The following is a 21164-nucleotide window of genomic DNA, read 5'->3' as shown; positions in this document are numbered from 1 at the left end:
TGAAGTAATATCAGTGATGTACACACACACAATACCTGGGAGTGTATAGGTCCTGAAGTAATATCAGTGATGTACACACACAATACCTCGGAGTGTACAGATCCTGATGTAATATCAGTGATGTACACACACAATACCTCAGAGTGTATAGGTCCTGAAGTAATATCAGTGATGTACACACACACAATACCTGGGAGTGTACAGCACTTCAAGTAATATCAGTGATGTACACACACAATACCTGGGAGTGTATAGGTCCTGAAGCAAAATCAGTGATGTATACACACAATACCTCGGAGAGTATAGCTCCTAAAGTAATATCAGTGATGTACACACACAATACCTGGGAGTGTATAGCTCCTGAAGTAATATCAGTGATGTACACACACACAAAACCTGGGAGTGTATAGCTTCTGATGTAATATCAGTGATGTACACACACAATACCTGGGAGTGTATAGCTCCTGAAGTAATATCAGTGATGTACACACACAATACCTGGGAGTGTATAGCTCCTGATGTAATATCAGTGATGTACACACACAATACGTCGGAGTGTATAGCTCCTGAAGTAATATCAGTGATGTACACACACAATACCTGGGACTGTATAGCTCCTGAAGTAATATCAGTGATGTACACACACAATACCTGGGAGTGTATAGCTCCTGATGTAATATCAGTGATGTACACACACAATACCTCGGAGTGTATAGCTCCTGAAGTAATATCAGTGATGTACACACACAGTACCTCGGCGTGTATAGGTCCTGAAGTAATATCAGTGATGTACTCACACAATACCTGGGAGTGTATAGCTCCTGAAGCAATATCAGTGATGTACACACACAATACCTTGGAGTGTATAGGTCCTGAAGTAATATCAGTGATGTACTCACACAATACCTGGGAGTGTATAGGTCCTGAAGTAATATCAGTGATGTACACACACACAATACCTGGGAGTGTATAGGTCCTGAAGTAATATCAGTGATGTACACACACACAATACCTGGGAGTGTATAGGTCCTGAAGTAATATCAGTGATGTACACACACAATACCTGGGACTGTATAGCTCCTGAAGTAATATCAGTGATGTACACACACAATACCTGGGACTGTATAGCTCCTGAAGCAATATCAGTGATGTATACACACAATACCTCAGAGAGTATAGCTCCTGATGTAATATCAGTGATGTACACACACACAATACCTGGGAGTGTATAGGTCCTGAAGTAATATCAGTGATGTACACACACAATACCTTGGAATGTATAGGTCCTGAAGTAATATCAGTGATGGACACACACAATACCTGGGACTGTATAGCTCCTGAAGTAATATCAGTGATGTACACACACAATACCTGGGACTGTATAGCTCCTGAAGTAATATCAGTGATGTACACACACAATACCTGGGACTGTATAGCTCCTGAAGTAATATCAGTGATGTACACACACAATACCTGGGAGTGTATAGGTCCTGAAGCAATATCAGTGATGTATACACACAATACCTCGGAGAGTATAGCTCCTGAAGTAATATCAGTGATGTACACACACACAATACCTGGGAGTGTATAGGTCCTGAAGTAATATCAGTGATGTACACACACAATACCTGGGACTGTATAGCTCCTGAAGTAATATCAGTTATGTACACACACACAATACCTGGGAGAGTATAGCTCCTGATGTAATATCAGTGATGTACACACACAATACCTGGGACTGTATAGCTCCTGAAGTAATATCAGTGATGTACACACACAATACCTGGGAGTGTATAGATCCTGATGTAATATCAGTGATGTACACACACAATACCTGGGAGTGTATAGCTCCTGAAGTAATATCAGTGATGTACACACACACAATACCTGGGAGTGTACAGCACTTCAAGTAATATCAGTGATGTACACACACAATACCTGGGAGTGTATAGGTCCTGAAGCAATATCAGTGATGTATACACACAATACCTCGGAGAGTATAGCTCCTGAAGTAATATCAGTGATGTACACACACAATACCTGGGACTGTATAGCTCCTGAAGTAATATCAGTGATGTACACACACACAAAACCTGGGAGTGTATAGCTTCTGATGTAATATCAGTGATGCACACACACAATACCTGGGAGTGTATAGGTCCTGAAGTAATATCAGTGATGTACACACACAATACCTTGGAATGTATAGGTCCTGAAGTAATATCAGTGATGGACACACACAATACCTGGGACTGTATAGCTCCTGAAGTAATATCAGTGATGTACACACACAATACCTGGGACTGTATAGCTCCTGAAGTAATATCAGTGATGTACACACACAATACCTGGGACTGTATAGCTCCTGAAGTAATATCAGTTATGTACACACACACAATACCTGGGAGTGTATAGCTCCTGATGTAATATCAGTGATGTACACACACAATACCTGGGACTGTATAGCTCCTGAAGTAATATCAGTGATGTACACACACAATACCTGGGAGTGTATAGATCCTGATGTAATATCAGTGATGTACACACACAATACCTCGGAGTGTATAGCTCCTGAAGTAATATCAGTGATGTACACACACACAATACCTGGGAGTGTACAGCACCTCAAGTAATATCAGTGATGTACACACACAATACCTGGGAGTGTATAGGTCCTGAAGCAATATCAGTGATGTATACACACAATACCTCGGAGAGTATAGCTCCTGAAGTAATATCAGTGATGTACACACACAATACCTGGGACTGTATAGCTCCTGAAGTAATATCAGTGATGTACACACACACAAAACCTGGGAGTGTATAGCTTCTGATGTAATATCAGTGATGTACACACACAATACCTGGGAGTGTATAGCTCCTGAAGTAATATCAGTGATGTACACACACAATACCTGGGAGTGTATAGCTCCTGATGTAATATCAGCGATGTACACACACAATACCTCGGAGTGTATAGCTCCTGAAGTAATATCAGTGATGTACACACACAATACCTCGGAGTGTATAGCTCCTGAAGTAATATCAGTGATGTACACACACAGTACCTCGGCGTGTATAGGTCCTGAAGTAATATCAGTGATGTACTCACACAATACCTGGGAGTGTATAGCTCCTGAAGCAATATCAGTGATGTACACACACAATACCTTGGAGTGTATAGGTCCTGAAGTAATATCAGTGATGTACTCACACAATACCTGGGAGTGTATAGGTCCTGAAGTAATATCAGTGATGTACACACACACAATACCTGGGAGTGTATAGGTCCTGAAGTAATATCAGTGAGGTACACACACACAATACCTGGGAGTGTATAGGTCCTGAAGTAATATCAGTGATGTACACACACAATACCTGGGACTGTATAGCTCCTGAAGTAATATCAGTGATGTACACACACAATACCTGGGACTGTATAGCTCCTGAAGTAATATCAGTGATGTACACACACACAATACCTGGGAGTGTATAGCTCCTGAAGTAATATCAGTGATGTACACACACAATACCTGGGACTGTATAGCTCCTGAAGTAATATCAGTGATGTACACACACAATACCTGGGAGTGTATAGGTCCTGAAGCAATATCAGTGATGTATACACACAATACCTCGGAGAGTATAGCTCCTGAAGTAATATCAGTGATGTACACACACACAATACCTGGGAGTGTATAGGTCCTGAAGTAATATCAGTGATGTACACACACAATACCTGGGACTGTATAGCTCCTGAAGTAATATCAGTTATGTACACACACACAATACCTGGGAGAGTATAGCTCCTGATGTAATATCAGTGATGTACACACACAATACCTGGGACTGTATAGCTCCTGAAGTAATATCAGTGATGTACACACACAATACCTGGGAGTGTATAGATCCTGATGTAATATCAGTGATGTACACACACAATACCTGGGAGTGTATAGCTCCTGAAGTAATATCAGTGATGTACACACACACAATACCTGGGAGTGTACAGCACTTCAAGTAATATCAGTGATGTACACACACAATACCTGGGAGTGTATAGGTCCTGAAGCAATATCAGTGATGTATACACACAATACCTCGGAGAGTATAGCTCCTGAAGTAATATCAGTGATGTACACACACAATACCTGGGAGTGTATAGCTCCTGAAGTTATATCAGTGATGTACACACACACAAAACCTGGGAGTGTATAGCTTCTGATGTAATATCAGTGATGTACACACACAATACCTGGGACTGTATAGCTCCTGAAGTAATATCAGTGATGTACACACACAATACCTGGGAGTGTATAGCTCCTGATGTAATATCAGTGATGTACACACACAATACCTCGGAGTGTATAGCTCCTGAAGTAATATCAGTGATGTACACACACAATACCTCGGAGTGTATAGCTCCTGAAGTAATATCAGTGATGTACACACACAGTACCTCGGCGTGTATAGGTCCTGAAGTAATATCAGTGATGTACTCACACAATACCTGGGAGTGTATAGCTCCTGAAGCAATATCAGTGATGTACACACACAATACCTTGGAGTGTATAGGTCCTGAAGTAATATCAGTGATGTACTCACACAATACCTGGGAGTGTATAGGTCCTGAAGTAATATCAGTGATGTACACACACACAATACCTGGGAGTGTATAGGTCCTGAAGTAATATCAGTGATGTACACACACACAATACCTGGGAGTGTATAGGTCCTGAAGTAATATCAGTGATGTACACACACAATACCTGGGACTGTATAGCTCCTGAAGTAATATCAGTGATGTACACACACAATACCTGGGACTGTATAGCTCCTGAAGCAATATCAGTGATGTATACACACAATACCTCAGAGAGTATAGCTCCTGATGTAATATCAGTGATGTACACACACACAATACCTGGGAGTGTATAGGTCCTGAAGTAATATCAGTGATGTACACACACAATACCTGGGAATGTATAGGTCCTGAAGTAATATCAGTGATGGACACACACAATACCTGGGACTGTATAGCTCCTGAAGTAATATCAGTGATGTACACACACAATACCTGGGACTGTATAGCTCCTGAAGTAATATCAGTGATGTACACACACAATACCTGGGACTGTATAGCTCCTGAAGTAATATCAGTTATGTACACACACACAATACCTGGGAGTGTATAGCTCCTGATGTAATATCAGTGATGTACACACACAATACCTGGGACTGTATAGCTCCTGAAGTAATATCAGTGATGTACACACACAATACCTGGGAGTGTATAGCTCCTGAAGTAATATCAGTGATGTACACACACACAATACCTGGGAGTGTATAGGTCCTGAAGTAATATCAGTGATGTACACACACACAATACCTGGGAGTGTATAGGTCCTGAAGTAATATCAGTGATGTACACACACAATACCTGGGAGTGTATAGGTCCTGAAGCAATATCAGTGATGTATACACACAATACCTCGGAGAGTATAGCTCCTGAAGTAATATCAGTGATGTACACACACAGTACCTCGGCGTGTATAGGTCCTGAAGTAATATCAGTGATGTACTCACACAATACCTGGGAGTGTATAGCTCCTGAAGCAATATCAGTGATGTACACACACAATACCTTGGAGTGTATAGGTCCTGAAGTAATATCAGTGATGTACTCACACAATACCTGGGAGTGTATAGGTCCTGAAGTAATATCAGTGATGTACACACACACAATACCTGGGAGTGTATAGGTCCTGAAGTAATATCAGTGATGTACACACACACAATACCTGGGAGTGTATAGGTCCTGAAGTAATATCAGTGATGTACACACACAATACCTGGGACTGTATAGCTCCTGAAGTAATATCAGTGATGTACACACACAATACCTGGGACTGTATAGCTCCTGAAGTAATATCAGTGATGTACACACACACAATACCTGGGAGTGTATAGCTCCTGAAGTAATATCAGTGATGTACACACACAATACCTGGGACTGTATAGCTCCTGAAGTAATATCAGTGATGTACACACACAATACCTGGGAGTGTATAGGTCCTGAAGCAATATCAGTGATGTATACACACAATACCTCGGAGAGTATAGCTCCTGAAGTAATATCAGTGATGTACACACACACAATACCTGGGAGTGTATAGGTCCTGAAGTAATATCAGTGATGTACACACACAATACCTGGGAATGTATAGCTCCTGAAGTAATATCAGTGATGTACACTCACAATACCTGGGACTGTATAGCTCCTGAAGCAATATCAGTGATGTATACACACAATACCTCAGAGAGTATAGCTCCTGATGTAATATCAGTGATGTACACACACACAATACCTGGGAGTGTATAGGTCCTGAAGTAATATCAGTGATGTACACACACAATACCTGGGAATGTATAGGTCCTGAAGTAATATCAGTGATGGACACACACAATACCTGGGACTGTATAGCTCCTGAAGTAATATCAGTGATGTACACACACAATACCTGGGACTGTATAGCTCCTGAAGTAATATCAGTGATGTACACACACAATACCTGGGACTGTATAGCTCCTGAAGTAATATCAGTTATGTACACACACACAATACCTGGGAGTGTATAGCTCCTGATGTAATATCAGTGATGTACACACACAATACCTGGGAGTGTATAGGTCCTGAAGTAATATCAGTGATGTACACACACAATACCTCGGAGTGTATAGCTCCTGAAGTAATATCAGTGATGTACACACACACAATACCTGGGAGTGTACAGCACCTCAAGTAATATCAGTGATGTACACACACAATACCTGGGAGTGTATAGGTCCTGAAGCAATATCAGTGATGTATACACACAATACCTCGGAGAGTATAGCTCCTGAAGTAATATCAGTGATGTACACACACACAATACCTGGGAGTGTATAGGTCCTGAAGTAATATCAGTGATGTACACACACAATACCTGGGACTGTATAGCTCCTGATGTAATATCAGTGATGGACACACACAATACCTGGGAGTGTATAGCTCCTGAAGTAATATCAGTGATGTACACACACACAAAACCTGGGAGTGTATAGCTTCTGATGTAATATCAGTGATGTACACACACAATACCTGGGACTGTATAGCTCCTGAAGTAATATCAGTGATGTACACACACAATACCTGGGAGTGTATAGCTCCTGATGTAATATCAGTGATGTACACACACAATACCTGGGAGTGTATAGCTCCTGAAGTAATATCAGTGATGTACACACACACAATACCTGGGAGTGTACAGCACCTCAAGTAATATCAGTGATGTACACACACAATACCTTGGAGTGTATAGGTCCTGAAGCAATATCAGTGATGTACTCACACGATACCTGGGAGTGTATAGGTCCTGAAGTAATATCAGTGATGTACACACACACAATCTCTGGGAGTGTATAGGTCCTGAAGTAATATCAGTGATGTACACACACACAAAACCTGGGAGTGTATAGCTCCTGATGTAATATCAGTGATGTACACACACAATACCTCGGAGTGTATAGCTCCTGAAGTAATATCAGTGATGTACACACACAGTACCTCGGCGTGTATAGGTCCTGAAGTAATATCAGTGATGTACTCACACAATACCTGGGAGTGTATAGCTCCTGAAGCAATATCAGTGATGTACACACACAATACCTTGGAGTGTATAGGTCCTGAAGTAATATCAGTGATGTACTCACACAATACCTGGGAGTGTATAGGTCCTGAAGTAATATCAGTGATGTACACACACACAATACCTGGGAGTGTATAGGTCCTGAAGTAATATCAGTGATGTACACACACACAATACCTGGGAGTGTATAGGTCCTGAAGTAATATCAGTGATGTACACACACAATACCTGGAACTGTATAGCTCCTGAAGTAATATCAGTGATGTACACACACACAATACCTGGGAGTGTATAGCTCCTGATGTAATATCAGTGATGTACACACAGAATACCTGGGACTGTATAGCTCCTGAAGTAATATCAGTGATGTACACACACAATACCTGGGAGTGTATAGGTCCTGAAGCAATATCAGTGATGTATACACACAATACCTCGGAGAGTATAGCTCCTGAAGTAATATCAGTGATGTACACACACAGTACCTGGGAGTGTATAGGTCCTGAAGTAATATCAGTGATGTACTCACACGATACCTGGGAGTGTATAGGTCCTGAAGCAATATCAGTGATGTATACACACAATACCTCAGAGAGTATAGCTCCTGAAGTAATATCAGTGATGTACACACACAATACCTGGGAATGTATAGGTCCTGAAGTAATATCAGTGATGGACACACACAATACCTGGGAGTGTATAGGTCCTGAAGTAATATCAGTGATGGACACACACAATACCTGGGAGTGTATAGGTCCTGAAGTAATATCAGTGATGTACACACACAATACCTGGGAGTGTATAGGTCCTGAAGTAATATCAGTGATGTACACACACAATACCTGGGACTGTATAGCTCCTGAAGTAATATCAGTGATGTACACACACAATACCTGGGACTGTATAGCTCCTGAAGTAATATCAGTTATGTACACACACACAATACCTGGGAGTGTATAGCTCCTGATGTAATATCAGTGATGTACACACACAATACCTGGGAGTGTATAGCTCCTGAAGTAATATCAGTGATGTACACACACAATACCTGGGAGTGTATAGATCCTGATGTAATATCAGTGATGTACACACACAATACCTCGGAGTGTATAGCTCCTGAAGTAATATCAGTGATGTACACACACACAATACCTGGGAGTGTACAGCACCTCAAGTAATATCAGTGATGTACACACACAATACCTGGGAGTGTATAGGTCCTGAAGCAATATCAGTGATGTATACACACAATACCTCAGAGAGTATAGCTCCTGAAGTAATATCAGTGATGTACACACACACAATACCTGGGAGTGTATAGGTCCTGAAGTAATATCAGTGATGTACACACACAATACCTGGGACTGTATAGCTCCTGATGTAATATCAGTGATGGACACACACAATACCTGGGAGTGTATAGCTCCTGAAGTAATATCAGTGATGTACACACACACAAAACCTGGGAGTGTATAGCTTCTGATGTAATATCAGTGATGTACACACACAATACCTGGGACTGTATAGCTCCTGAAGTAATATCAGTGATGTACACACACAATACCTGGGAGTGTATAGCTCCTGATGTAATATCAGTGATGTACACACACAATACCTCGGAGTGTATAGCTCCTGAAGTAATATCAGTGATGTACACACACACAATACCTGGGAGTGTACAGCACCTCAAGTAATATCAGTGATGTACACACACAATACCTGGGAGTGTATAGGTCCTGAAGCAATATCAGTGATGTACTCACACGATACCTGGGAGTGTATAGGTCCTGAAGTAATATCAGTGATGTACACACACACAATCTCTGGGAGTGTATAGGTCCTGAAGTAATATCAGTGATGTACACACACACAAAACCTGGGAGTGTATAGCTCCTGATGTAATATCAGTGATGTACACACACAATACCTCGGAGTGTATAGCTCCTGAAGTAATATCAGTGATGTACACACACAGTACCTCGGCGTGTATAGGTCCTGAAGTAATATCAGTGATGTACTCACACAATACCTGGGAGTGTATAGCTCCTGAAGCAATATCAGTGATGTACACACACAATACCTTGGAGTGTATAGGTCCTGAAGTAATATCAGTGATGTACTCACACAATACCTGGGAGTGTATAGGTCCTGAAGTAATATCAGTGATGTACACACACACAATACCTGGGAGTGTATAGGTCCTGAAGTAATATCAGTGATGTACACACACACAATACCTGGGAGTGTATAGGTCCTGAAGTAATATCAGTGATGTACACACACAATACCTGGAACTGTATAGCTCCTGAAGTAATATCAGTGATGTACACACACACAATACCTGGGAGTGTATAGCTCCTGATGTAATATCAGTGATGTACACACACAATACCTGGGACTGTATAGCTCCTGAAGTAATATCAGTGATGTACACACACAATACCTGGGAGTGTATAGGTCCTGAAGCAATATCAGTGATGTATACACACAATACCTCGGAGAGTATAGCTCCTGAAGTAATATCAGTGATGTACACACACAGTACCTGGGAGTGTATAGGTCCTGAAGTAATATCAGTGATGTACTCAGACGATACCTGGGAGTGTATAGGTCCTGAAGCAATATCAGTGATGTATACACACAATACCTCAGAGAGTATAGCTCCTGAAGTAATATCAGTGATGTACACACACAATACCTGGGAGTGTATAGGTCCTGAAGTAATATCAGTGATGTACACACACAATACCTGGGACTGTATAGCTCCTGAAGTAATATCAGTGATGTACACACACAATACCTGGGACTGTATAGCTCCTGAAGTAATATCAGTTATGTACACACACACAATACCTGGGAGTGTATAGCTCCTGATGTAATATCAGTGATGTACACACACAATACCTGGGAGTGTATAGCTCCTGAAGTAATATCAGTGATGTACACACACAATACCTGGGAGTGTATAGATCCTGATGTAATATCAGTGATGTACACACACAATACCTCGGAGTGTATAGCTCCTGAAGTAATATCAGTGATGTACACACACACAATACCTGGGAGTGTACAGCACCTCAAGTAATATCAGTGATGTACACACACAATACCTGGGAGTGTATAGGTCCTGAAGCAATATCAGTGATGTATACACACAATACCTCGGAGAGTATAGCTCCTGAAGTAATATCAGTGATGTACACACACACAATACCTGGGAGTGTATAGGTCCTGAAGTAATATCAGTGATGTACACACACAATACCTGGGACTGTATAGCTCCTGATGTAATATCAGTGATGGACACACACAATACCTGGGAGTGTATAGCTCCTGAAGTAATATCAGTGATGTACACACACACAAAACCTGGGAGTGTATAGCTTCTGATGTAATATCAGTGATGTACACACACAATACCTGGGACTGTATAGCTCCTGAAGTAATATCAGTGATGTACACACACAATACCTGGGAGTGTATAGCTCCTGATGTAATATCAGTGATGTACACACACAATACCTCGGAGTGTATAGCTCCTGAAGTAATATCAGTGATGTACACACACACAATACCTGGGAGTGTACAGCACCTCAAGTAATATCAGTGATGTACACACACAATACCTGGGAGTGTATAGGTCCTGAAGCAATATCAGTGATGTACTCACACGATACCTGGGAGTGTATAGGTCCTGAAGTAATATCAGTGATGTACACACACACAATCTCTGGGAGTGTATAGGTCCTGAAGTAATATCAGTGATGTACACACACACAAAACCTGGGAGTGTATAGCTCCTGATGTAATATCAGTGATGTACACACACAATACCTCGGAGTGTATAGCTCCTGAAGTAATATCAGTGATGTACACACACAGTACCTCGGCGTGTATAGGTCCTGAAGTAATATCAGTGATGTACTCACACAATACCTGGGAGTGTATAGCTCCTGAAGCAATATCAGTGATGTACACACACAATACCTTGGAGTGTATAGGTCCTGAAGTAATATCAGTGATGTACTCACACAATACCTGGGAGTGTATAGGTCCTGAAGTAATATCAGTGATGTACACACACACAATACCTGGGAGTGTATAGGTCCTGAAGTAATATCAGTGATGTACACACACACAATACCTGGGAGTGTATAGGTCCTGAAGTAATATCAGTGATGTACACACACAATACCTGGAACTGTATAGCTCCTGAAGTAATATCAGTGATGTACACACACACAATACCTGGGAGTGTATAGCTCCTGATGTAATATCAGTGATGTACACACACAATACCTGGGACTGTATAGCTCCTGAAGTAATATCAGTGATGTACACACACAATACCTGGGAGTGTATAGGTCCTGAAGCAATATCAGTGATGTATACACACAATACCTCGGAGAGTATAGCTCCTGAAGTAATATCAGTGATGTACACACACAGTACCTGGGAGTGTATAGGTCCTGAAGTAATATCAGTGATGTACTCAGACGATACCTGGGAGTGTATAGGTCCTGAAGTAATATCAGTGATGGACACACACAATACCTCAGAGAGTATAGCTCCTGAAGTAATATCAGTGATGTACACACACAATACCTGGGAATGTATAGGTCCTGAAGTAATATCAGTGATGGACACACACAATACCTGGGAGTGTATAGCTCCTGATGTAATATCAGTGATGGACACACACAATACCTGGGAGTGTATAGCTCCTGAAGTAATATCAGTGATGTACACACACAATACCTGGGAGTGTATAGGTCCTGAGGTAATATCAGTGATGTACACACACAATACCTGGGACTGTAAAGGTCTTTAAGTAATATCAGTGATGTACACACACAATACCTGGGATTGTATAGGTCCTGAAGTAATATCAGTGATGTACTCACACGATACCTGGGAGTGTATAGGTCCTGAAGTAATATCAGTGATGTACACACACACAATACCTGGGAGTGTATAGGTCCTGAAGTAATATCAGTGATGTACACACACAATACCTGGGACTGTATAGCTCCTGAAGTAATATCAGTGATGTACACACACAATACCTGGGACTGTATAGCTCCTGAAGTAATATCAGTGATGTACACACACACAATACCTGGGAGTGTACAGCACTTCAAGTAATATCAGTGATGTACACACACAATACCTGGGAGTGTATAGGTCCTGAAGCAATATCAGTGATGTATACACACAATACCTCGGAGAGTATAGCTCCTGAAGTAATATCAGTGATGTACACACACAATACCTGGGACTGTATAGCTCCTGAAGTAATATCAGTGATGTACACACACACAAAACCTGGGAGTGTATGGCTTCTGATGTAATATCAGTGATGTACACACACAATACCTGGGACTGTATAGCTCCTGAAGTAATATCAGTGATGTACACACACAATACCTGGGACTGTATAGCTCCTGAAGTAATATCAGTGATGTACACACACACAAAACCTGGGAGTGTATAGCTTCTGATGTAATATCAGTGATGTACACACACAATACCTGGGACTGTATAGCTCCTGAAGTAATATCAGTGATGTACACACACAATACCTGGGAGTGTATAGCTCCTGATGTAATATCAGTGATGTACACACACAATACCTCGGAGTGTATAGCTCCTGAAGTAATATCAGTGATGTACACACACACAATACCTGGGAGTGTACAGCACCTCAAGTAATATCAGTGATGTATACACACAATACCTCGGAGAGTATAGCTCCTGAAGTAATATCAGTGATGTACACACACAGTACCTGGGAGTGTATAGGTCCTGAAGTAATATCAGTGATGTACTCACACGATACCTGGGAGTGTATAGGTCCTGAAGTAATATCAGTGATGTACACACACACAATACCTGGGAGTGTATAGGTCCTGAAGTAATATCAGTGATGTACACACACAATACCTGGGACTGTATAGCTCCTGAAGTAATATCAGTGATGTACACACACAATACCTGGGACTGTATAGCTCCTGAAGTAATATCAGTGATGTACACACACACAAAACCTGGGAGTGTATAGCTTCTGATGTAATATCAGTGATGTACACACACAATACCTGGGACTGTATAGCTCCTGAAGTAATATCAGTGATGTACACACACACAATACCTGGGAGTGTATAGCTCCTGAAGTAATATCAGTGATGTACACACACAATACCTGGGAGTGTATAGCTCCTGAAGTAATATCAGTGATGTACACACACAATACCTGGGAGTGTATAGCTGCTGAAGTAATATCAATAATGTACACACACAATGCCTGGGAGTGTATAGCTCCTGAAGCAATATCAGTGATGTACACACACAATACCTGGGAGTGTATAGCTCCTGATGTAATATCAGTGATGTACACACACACAGTACCTGGGAGTGTATAGCTCCTGAAGTAATATCAGTGATGTACACACACAATACCTCGGAGTGTATAGGTCCTGATGTAATATCAGTGATGTACACACACACAGTACCTGGGAGTGTATAGCTCCTGAAGTAATATCAGTGATGTACACACACACAATACCTGGGAGTGTATAGCTCCTGAAGTAATATCAGTGATGTACACACACACAATACCTGGGAGTGAAAAGGTCCTGAAGCAATATCAGTGATGTACTCACACATTACCCGGGAGCATGCAGCATGTCATCATATCCAAATTGTGTGAATCGATGCTCAGGATTCCAATCACTAGATTGTCTGGTCCAGACTCGATTATTTACAGACCGCTGTCATGAGTGTGGCGTTAAACAACAAACAAACAAACAACAAAACAAACTCTTTCTCGGAGCTAACAGGAGATGCGAGGGGAGGGAGGGCATGTTGCGTTTATAGATAGGATAAGTATACATGTCTCAGACTGTGCATGTGTTCCACGGAAGGGCGCAGATACCCTAACCAGTAGACACAACTGGTCAGACAGCTCAGTTGGACAAAATCACAAAAAACACATCACATGCCTGTGCAACATTACTTGTTGGGCTATAAAAAACGTTGCCATCACAATTTTACAGCAAGTATCGGGCGCATTGGACAACGCATCACTTTCCCAGATCACGTATCACTACTTGTGCACAGGACAGATTCATACGGCTTCGTCACTCTTGTGAAAGAACCACCACGGACACCTCTACCGTGGCAGCAATACCAGGATTGTATAGGATATCAGCCCAGACTGTGAGGAACCGTTTGTGCACTGAAGGTGTCATTTTGAAGGGCCTGTATCATCAGCGGTGACGTCAATTGTGTCAATGTCAGAGTCTGGTCACAACTGTGATGGTTCAGTGAAGAGTCACATATTTATGCGTTTCAGGAATACTCTTTGTATATTTACCATTTTACTACTTTTGCGTTTCTATTTTTGGCAGAGTATATATAAATATACTATTTATTGTAAAATTTTCAATTCTGCATCTCAATCTGATTTCAATACAACACAGAGGCATTTCATCATAAAACCAAAAGGTTTTGAGAATAAAACAAAACAGTAATACAATCAGCGTTCCTGGCTCAATCTACTATATAAGTTGTGAGAAACAACCTCATTGCACGTGGCCGGATTAGAACCTGGCACCACGGAGATGCCAATATAGGACAGAGTAATTTAATTCAATACCACTGCACATGACAGTTCATTCTTGTTACCGATTGATACACCTTATTACCAGTGTCAATGTTGTCATTTCAGAGATCAGAGTATATCGTACCCATATTTGTGTCTGATGGCAAGAATCAGGCAGGTATTTCAAAATGAACAACACATATTTATATTTGTTTTGTTTATATTGGCTGCTTTGTGTTTAAATTTTTAAATGACTTGAATGTACACAGAGGCCATCTTCTTTTCGTAAGACCTCAGTATAAACATGGCATTATTTAGGATTTTTAACATGGCAGATTGTGTGTCATTGTCACCTATAGACGTTTTACACAACCGTTCACTGGCTTGTCTCGTTAGGCCGACAGCAACATGAATATCATTCACTCACCCACTCCTTATCTGTGACAGTGGATTGTTCCCACAGTCTGCTGGTTGTATGATTTATAACAGTTTAGTATTGTGCTATCATGGCTGGTTTCCATTGTACCAGCTGTAATACAAGGACTAGTGTATCAAGAATGACGAAAATATATTTCAACAAATTAAATACAGGTTTATTTGTTACCTATCTGTCACACACTGACATGAATGTAATGAAACAAGGACAATTAATTCAATTCCCTGTTACCCTTGACACAAAGTAGCTTAAATCACTTGCACACAGTTACTGCCCACATACCAGGGGAAATACATTGGTTGTTAGCAGCACTTACACAAAACCATGTGAGTGCATATACACTCTGAAGCTAATGACTTTCTCAAAGGTGAAATATGGATTTTACTATTTAGAAGTGGCATTCTTGGATATCCAATGATATGAAAAGAATGGCAAAGCCAGGCAATAATGCCCCAATAAAACAGGTTCCTTCTAACAAACATTCTGATCAACAGCAACTATGCATGTAAGACTTTCTGGCATTGTGACTGTTGTGCACTGAATGTATGGCTGAAAGTCACTCCGTCATCTTTATTGATAACAAACTGTCAAAGATATACCATTTTTATACCTTGACCTATTTCCTAGCTCTGTTCAATCAGGATGATGACAATACAGATTCCAGGGCAGCATAGGTCCCAGGTAATCAAGGCTTGACTTATGGGTTGACTAAATGGATCAGGGGGTCGGAGGATTGGTTAATTATGTGTCATTGTACCGCAACAACGTGACACGTGGTTCATAATATATATATAGCCCTCTCTGGTTATAATGCCATGTTTTTCTCAGAACGGACTTCTGCAGTGCAAAATGCCCTGGTTATGATGCTTTTCACAACAATCATTCCAATCCCCTGGTTATAAAGCTGTTACGATTTTTTTTCATTTCTGCAAAAAATTGCCAATGTAGTATCTTTACAAGTTAATTACCTCTCCTAAATCAACAAACTTATCGCATTGATCTCAGTTGTTTTCAGAGAACCATTCACTTTCTTGAAATAGCAAACAAATTAAGTCATCTATATCCTGTGAAATGGTAAATATTTATTATTATGATATACTCAAAAAATATTTTTTATTTTTAAAAAACCAAGCCATCAAAAGGCACCAATTCACAACTAGACCTATCTAAGTACCAAGTTTGGTGAAGAAATATTGTATGTTTTTCAAGATCTGTTCTGGAAACGACATTTTGCATGGACAGTTGGTATCAATATTAAAACCCCGCAAAGGTAGGCACTGGCCAATCCACACGCTAGGGATTTAGAGCACTGCTCACACTTGATTGACACAAGGCTGACTTATGTCAAAGTCTTTTTTCAAACTTTCTCAATTGTCCACATTTGACCCCAGGTTAGGCAAAGTATATGACGAAGTCTTGTTTGAATAAATAGCTTGCATTGAATAGATGTGTCTTGGTTCTTATTTAATTCCTGCAAATATCATGTCAGTAAGGTCTGGTTTTCACCTCCCTGGTTATAATGCCGTATTTTCCGCTGGATGAAAGGTGGCTATACAACCCGGGAGAACAGTATATCATTCACTGGTTTGTCTGGACCAAGTGGACATGACATAGCTGGAATACTGCTGACAAACAACTTGACAATTAGAATGCAGTGCACCTGAATATTGAACAGTGATAGTTTTAAAGTGGCATTCCTTTGTAGTTTTCACAGAACATGTGAACAGAAGATTGCTCGATACACATTACTGAGAAAGATTCCTATCCAATGATTTATTTGATTGATTGTGTAAACATCATCATATAACATAGCAATGAGGTACAGATGCATCACAAGGTGCATCAGGACTGACTACATGACACTGGGGTACAGATGCATCAGGACTGATTACATGACACTGGGGTACAGATACATCACAAGGTGCATCAGGACTGACTACATGGCTTATGGCAACCGGTAGTTTCCCTTCATGTCTCCATGTGCTCAGCAAACCACAACATGATGTTGACAAAGGCGTCGGACTCAGCAGGGACAGTGATGATGGGATGAGAGTTGTCTTCATATGCCAGGAATCTGAAATCACCAGCGCCATAAGCAACAGATCACTTACAAACAACCCACATAACCACACATATGCCACAAATATCAACCCTAGAAACTACATCAGTGGGTTAAATGTTGAGTTTGGTATTCACATACCAAAAACAATTGATCAAAGCACCATCACAAGGGGATGTATTACAGAGCTGTGTGGGGAGTGTGGTTCACTGCAGTATCACAAGGGGATGTATTACAGAGCTGTGTGTGGAGGAGTGTGGTTCACTGCAGTATCACAAGGGGATGTATTACATAGCTGTGTGTGTGGAGTGTGGTTGACTACAGTATCACAAGGGGATGTATTACAGAGCTGTGTGTGGAGGAGTGTGGTTGACTACAGTATCACAAGGGGATGTATTACAGAGCTGTGTGTGGCGCAGTGTGGTTGACTACAGTATCACAAGGGGATGTATTACAGAGCCGGGTGAGGAGTGTGGTTCACTGCAGTATCACAAGGGGATGTATTACAGAGCTGTGTGTGGAGGAGCGTGGTTCACTGCAGTATCACAAGGGGATGTATTACAGAGCTGTGTGTGGAGGAGTTTGGTTGACTACAGTATCACAAGGGAATGCATAACAGAGCTGTGTGTGTGGAGCATGGTTGACTACAGTATCATAAGGGGATGTATTAAAGAGCTGTGTGTGGAGGAGTGTGGTTCACTGCAGTATCACAAGGGGATGTATTACAGAGCTGTGTGTGGAGCATGGTTCACTACAGTATCACAAGGGGATGTATTACAGAGCTGTGTGTGGAGGAGTGTGGTTCACTGCAGTATCACAAGGGGATGTATTACAGAGCTGTGTGTGGAGGAGTGTGGTTCACTGCAGTATCACAAGGGGATGTATTACAGAGCTGTGTGTGGAGGAGTGTGGTTGACTACAGTATCACAAGGGGATGTATTACAGAGCTGTGTGTGGCGCAGTGTGGTTGACTACAGTATCACAAGGGGATGTATTACAGAGCTGTGTGTGGCGCAGTGTGGTTCACTGCAGTATCACAAGGGGATGTATTACAGAGCCGGGTGAGGAGTGTGGTTCACTGCAGTATCGCAAGGGGATGTATTACAGAGCTGTGTGTGGAGGAGTGTGGTTCACTGCAGTATCACAAGGGGATGTATTACAGAGCTGTGTGTGGAGGAGTGTGGTTCACTGCAGTATCACAAGGGGATGTATTACAGAGCTGTGTGTGGCGCAGTGTGGTTCACTGCAGTATCACAAGGGGATGTATTACAGAGCCGGGTGAGGAGTGTGGTTCACTGCAGTATCGCAAGGGGATGTATTACAGAGCTGTGTGTGGAGGAGTGTGGTTCACTGCAGTATCACAAGGGGATGTATTACAGAGCTGTGTGTGGAGGAGTGTGGTTCACTGCAGTATCACAAGGGGATGTATTACAGAGCTGTGTGTGGAGGAGTGTGGTTCACTGCAGTATCACAAGGGGATGTATTACAGAGCTGTGTGTGGCGCAGTGTGGTTGACTACAGTATCACAAGGGGATGTATTACAGAGCTGTGTGTGGAGTGTGGTTGACTACAGTATCACAAGGGGATGTATTACAGAGCTGTGTGTGGAGGAGTGTGGTTCACTGCAGTATCACAAGGGGATGTATTACAGAGCTGTGTGTGGCGCAGTGTGGTTGACTACAGTATCACAAGGGGATGTATTACAGAGCTGTGTGTGGAGTGTGGTTGACTACAGTATCACAAGGGGATGTATTACAGAGCTGTGTGTGGAGGAGTGTGGTTGACTACAGTATCACAAGGGGATGTATTACAGAGCTGTGTGTGGAGGAGTGTGGTTCACTGCAGTATCACAAGGGGATGTATTACAGAGCTGTGTGTGGAGGAGTGTGGTTCACTGCAGTATCACAAGGGGATGTATTACAGAGCTGTGTGTGGAGGAGTGTGGTTGACTACAGTATCACAAGGGGATGTATTACAGAGCTGTGTGTGGAGGAGTGTGGTTGACTACAGTATCACAAGGGGATGTATTACAGAGCTGTGTGTGGAGGAGTGTGGTTCACTGCAGTATCACAAGGGGATGTATTACAGAGCTGTGTGTGGCGCAGTGTGGTTGACTACAGTATCACAAGGGGATGTATTACAGAGCTGTGTGTGGAGTGTGGTTGACTACAGTATCACAAGGGGATGTATTACAGAGCTGTGTGTGGAGGAGTGTGGTTCACTGCAGTATCACAAGGGGATGTATTACAGAGCTGTGTGTGGCGCAGTGAGGTTGACTACAGTATCACAAGGGGATGTATTACAGAGCTGTGTGTGGAGGAGTGTGGTTCACTGCAGTATCACAAGGGGATGTATTACAGAGCTGTGTGTGGAGGAGTGTGGTTCACTGCAGTATCACAAGGGGATGTATTACAGAGCTGTGTGTGGCGCAGTGTGGTTGACTACAGTATCACAAGGGGATGTATTAAAGAGCTGTGTGTGGAGGAGTGTGGTTCACTGCAGTATCACAAGGGGATGTATTACAGAGCTGTGTGTGTGGAGCATGGTTCACTACAGTTTCACAAAGGGATGTATTACAGAGCTGTGTGTGGAGGAGTGTGGTTGACTACAGTATCACAAGGGGATGTATTACAGAGCTGTGTGAGGAGTGTGGTTCACTGCAGTTTCACAAGGGGATGTATTACAGAGCTGTGTGTGGCGCAGTGTGGTTGACTACAGTATCACAAGGGGATGTATTACAGAGCTGTGTGTGGCGCAGTGTGGTTCACTGCAGTATCACAAGGGGATGTATTACAGAGCCGGGTGAGGAGTGTGGTTCACTGCAGTATCGCAAGGGGATGTATTACAGAGCTGTGTGTGGAGGAGTGTGGTTCACTGCAGTATCACAAGGGGATGTATTACAGAGCTGTGTGTGGAGGAGTGTGGTTCACTGCAGTATCACAAGGGGATGTATTACAGAGCTGTGTGTGGCGCAGTGTGGTTGACTACAGTATCACAAGGGGATGTATTACAGAGCTGTGTGTGGAGTGTGGTTGACTACAGTATCACAAGGGGATGTATTACAGAGCTGTGTGTGGAGGAGTGTGGTTCACTGCAGTATCACAAGGGGATGTATTACAGAGCTGTGTGTGGCGCAGTGTGGTTGACTACAGTATCACAAGGGGATGTATTACAGAGCTGTGTGTGGAGGAGTGTGGTTCACTGCAGTATCACAAGGGGATGTATTACAGAGCTGTGTGTGGCGCAGTGTGGTTGACTACAGTATCACAAGGGGATGTATTAAAGAGCTGTGTGTGGAGGAGTGTGGTTCACTGCAGTATCACAAGGGGATGTATTACAGAGCTGTGTGTGTGGAGCATGGTTCACTACAGTTTCACA

General features: G+C 42.0%; 1 protein-coding gene across 3 annotated transcripts in view; it reads right to left on the bottom strand.

The window, feature by feature from the left end:
- Positions 1-15860: 15860 nt before the first annotated feature.
- LOC124118542 (acylamino-acid-releasing enzyme-like) overlaps positions 15861-21164 on the bottom strand; it is a 45278-nt gene continuing 39974 nt past the window's right edge. For all 3 annotated transcript variants that reach the window (XM_048401528.1, XM_048401527.1, XM_048401529.1), the window contains exon 23: positions 15861-17801. In XM_048401528.1, the coding sequence (XP_048257485.1) occupies positions 17696-17801 (106 nt within the window). In that variant the 3' untranslated portion in view covers positions 15861-17695. The remainder of the gene's footprint in view (positions 17802-21164) is intronic.

Source organism: Haliotis rufescens, unplaced genomic scaffold, assembly GCF_023055435.1.
Source record: "Haliotis rufescens isolate VD_foot unplaced genomic scaffold, xgHalRufe1.0.p SCAF_22, whole genome shotgun sequence".
NCBI classification, from domain to species: Eukaryota; Metazoa; Mollusca; class Gastropoda; order Lepetellida; family Haliotidae; genus Haliotis; species Haliotis rufescens.
Note: the sequence above shows the minus strand (reverse complement) of the source record. Positions and strands in the feature narration are given on the sequence as shown.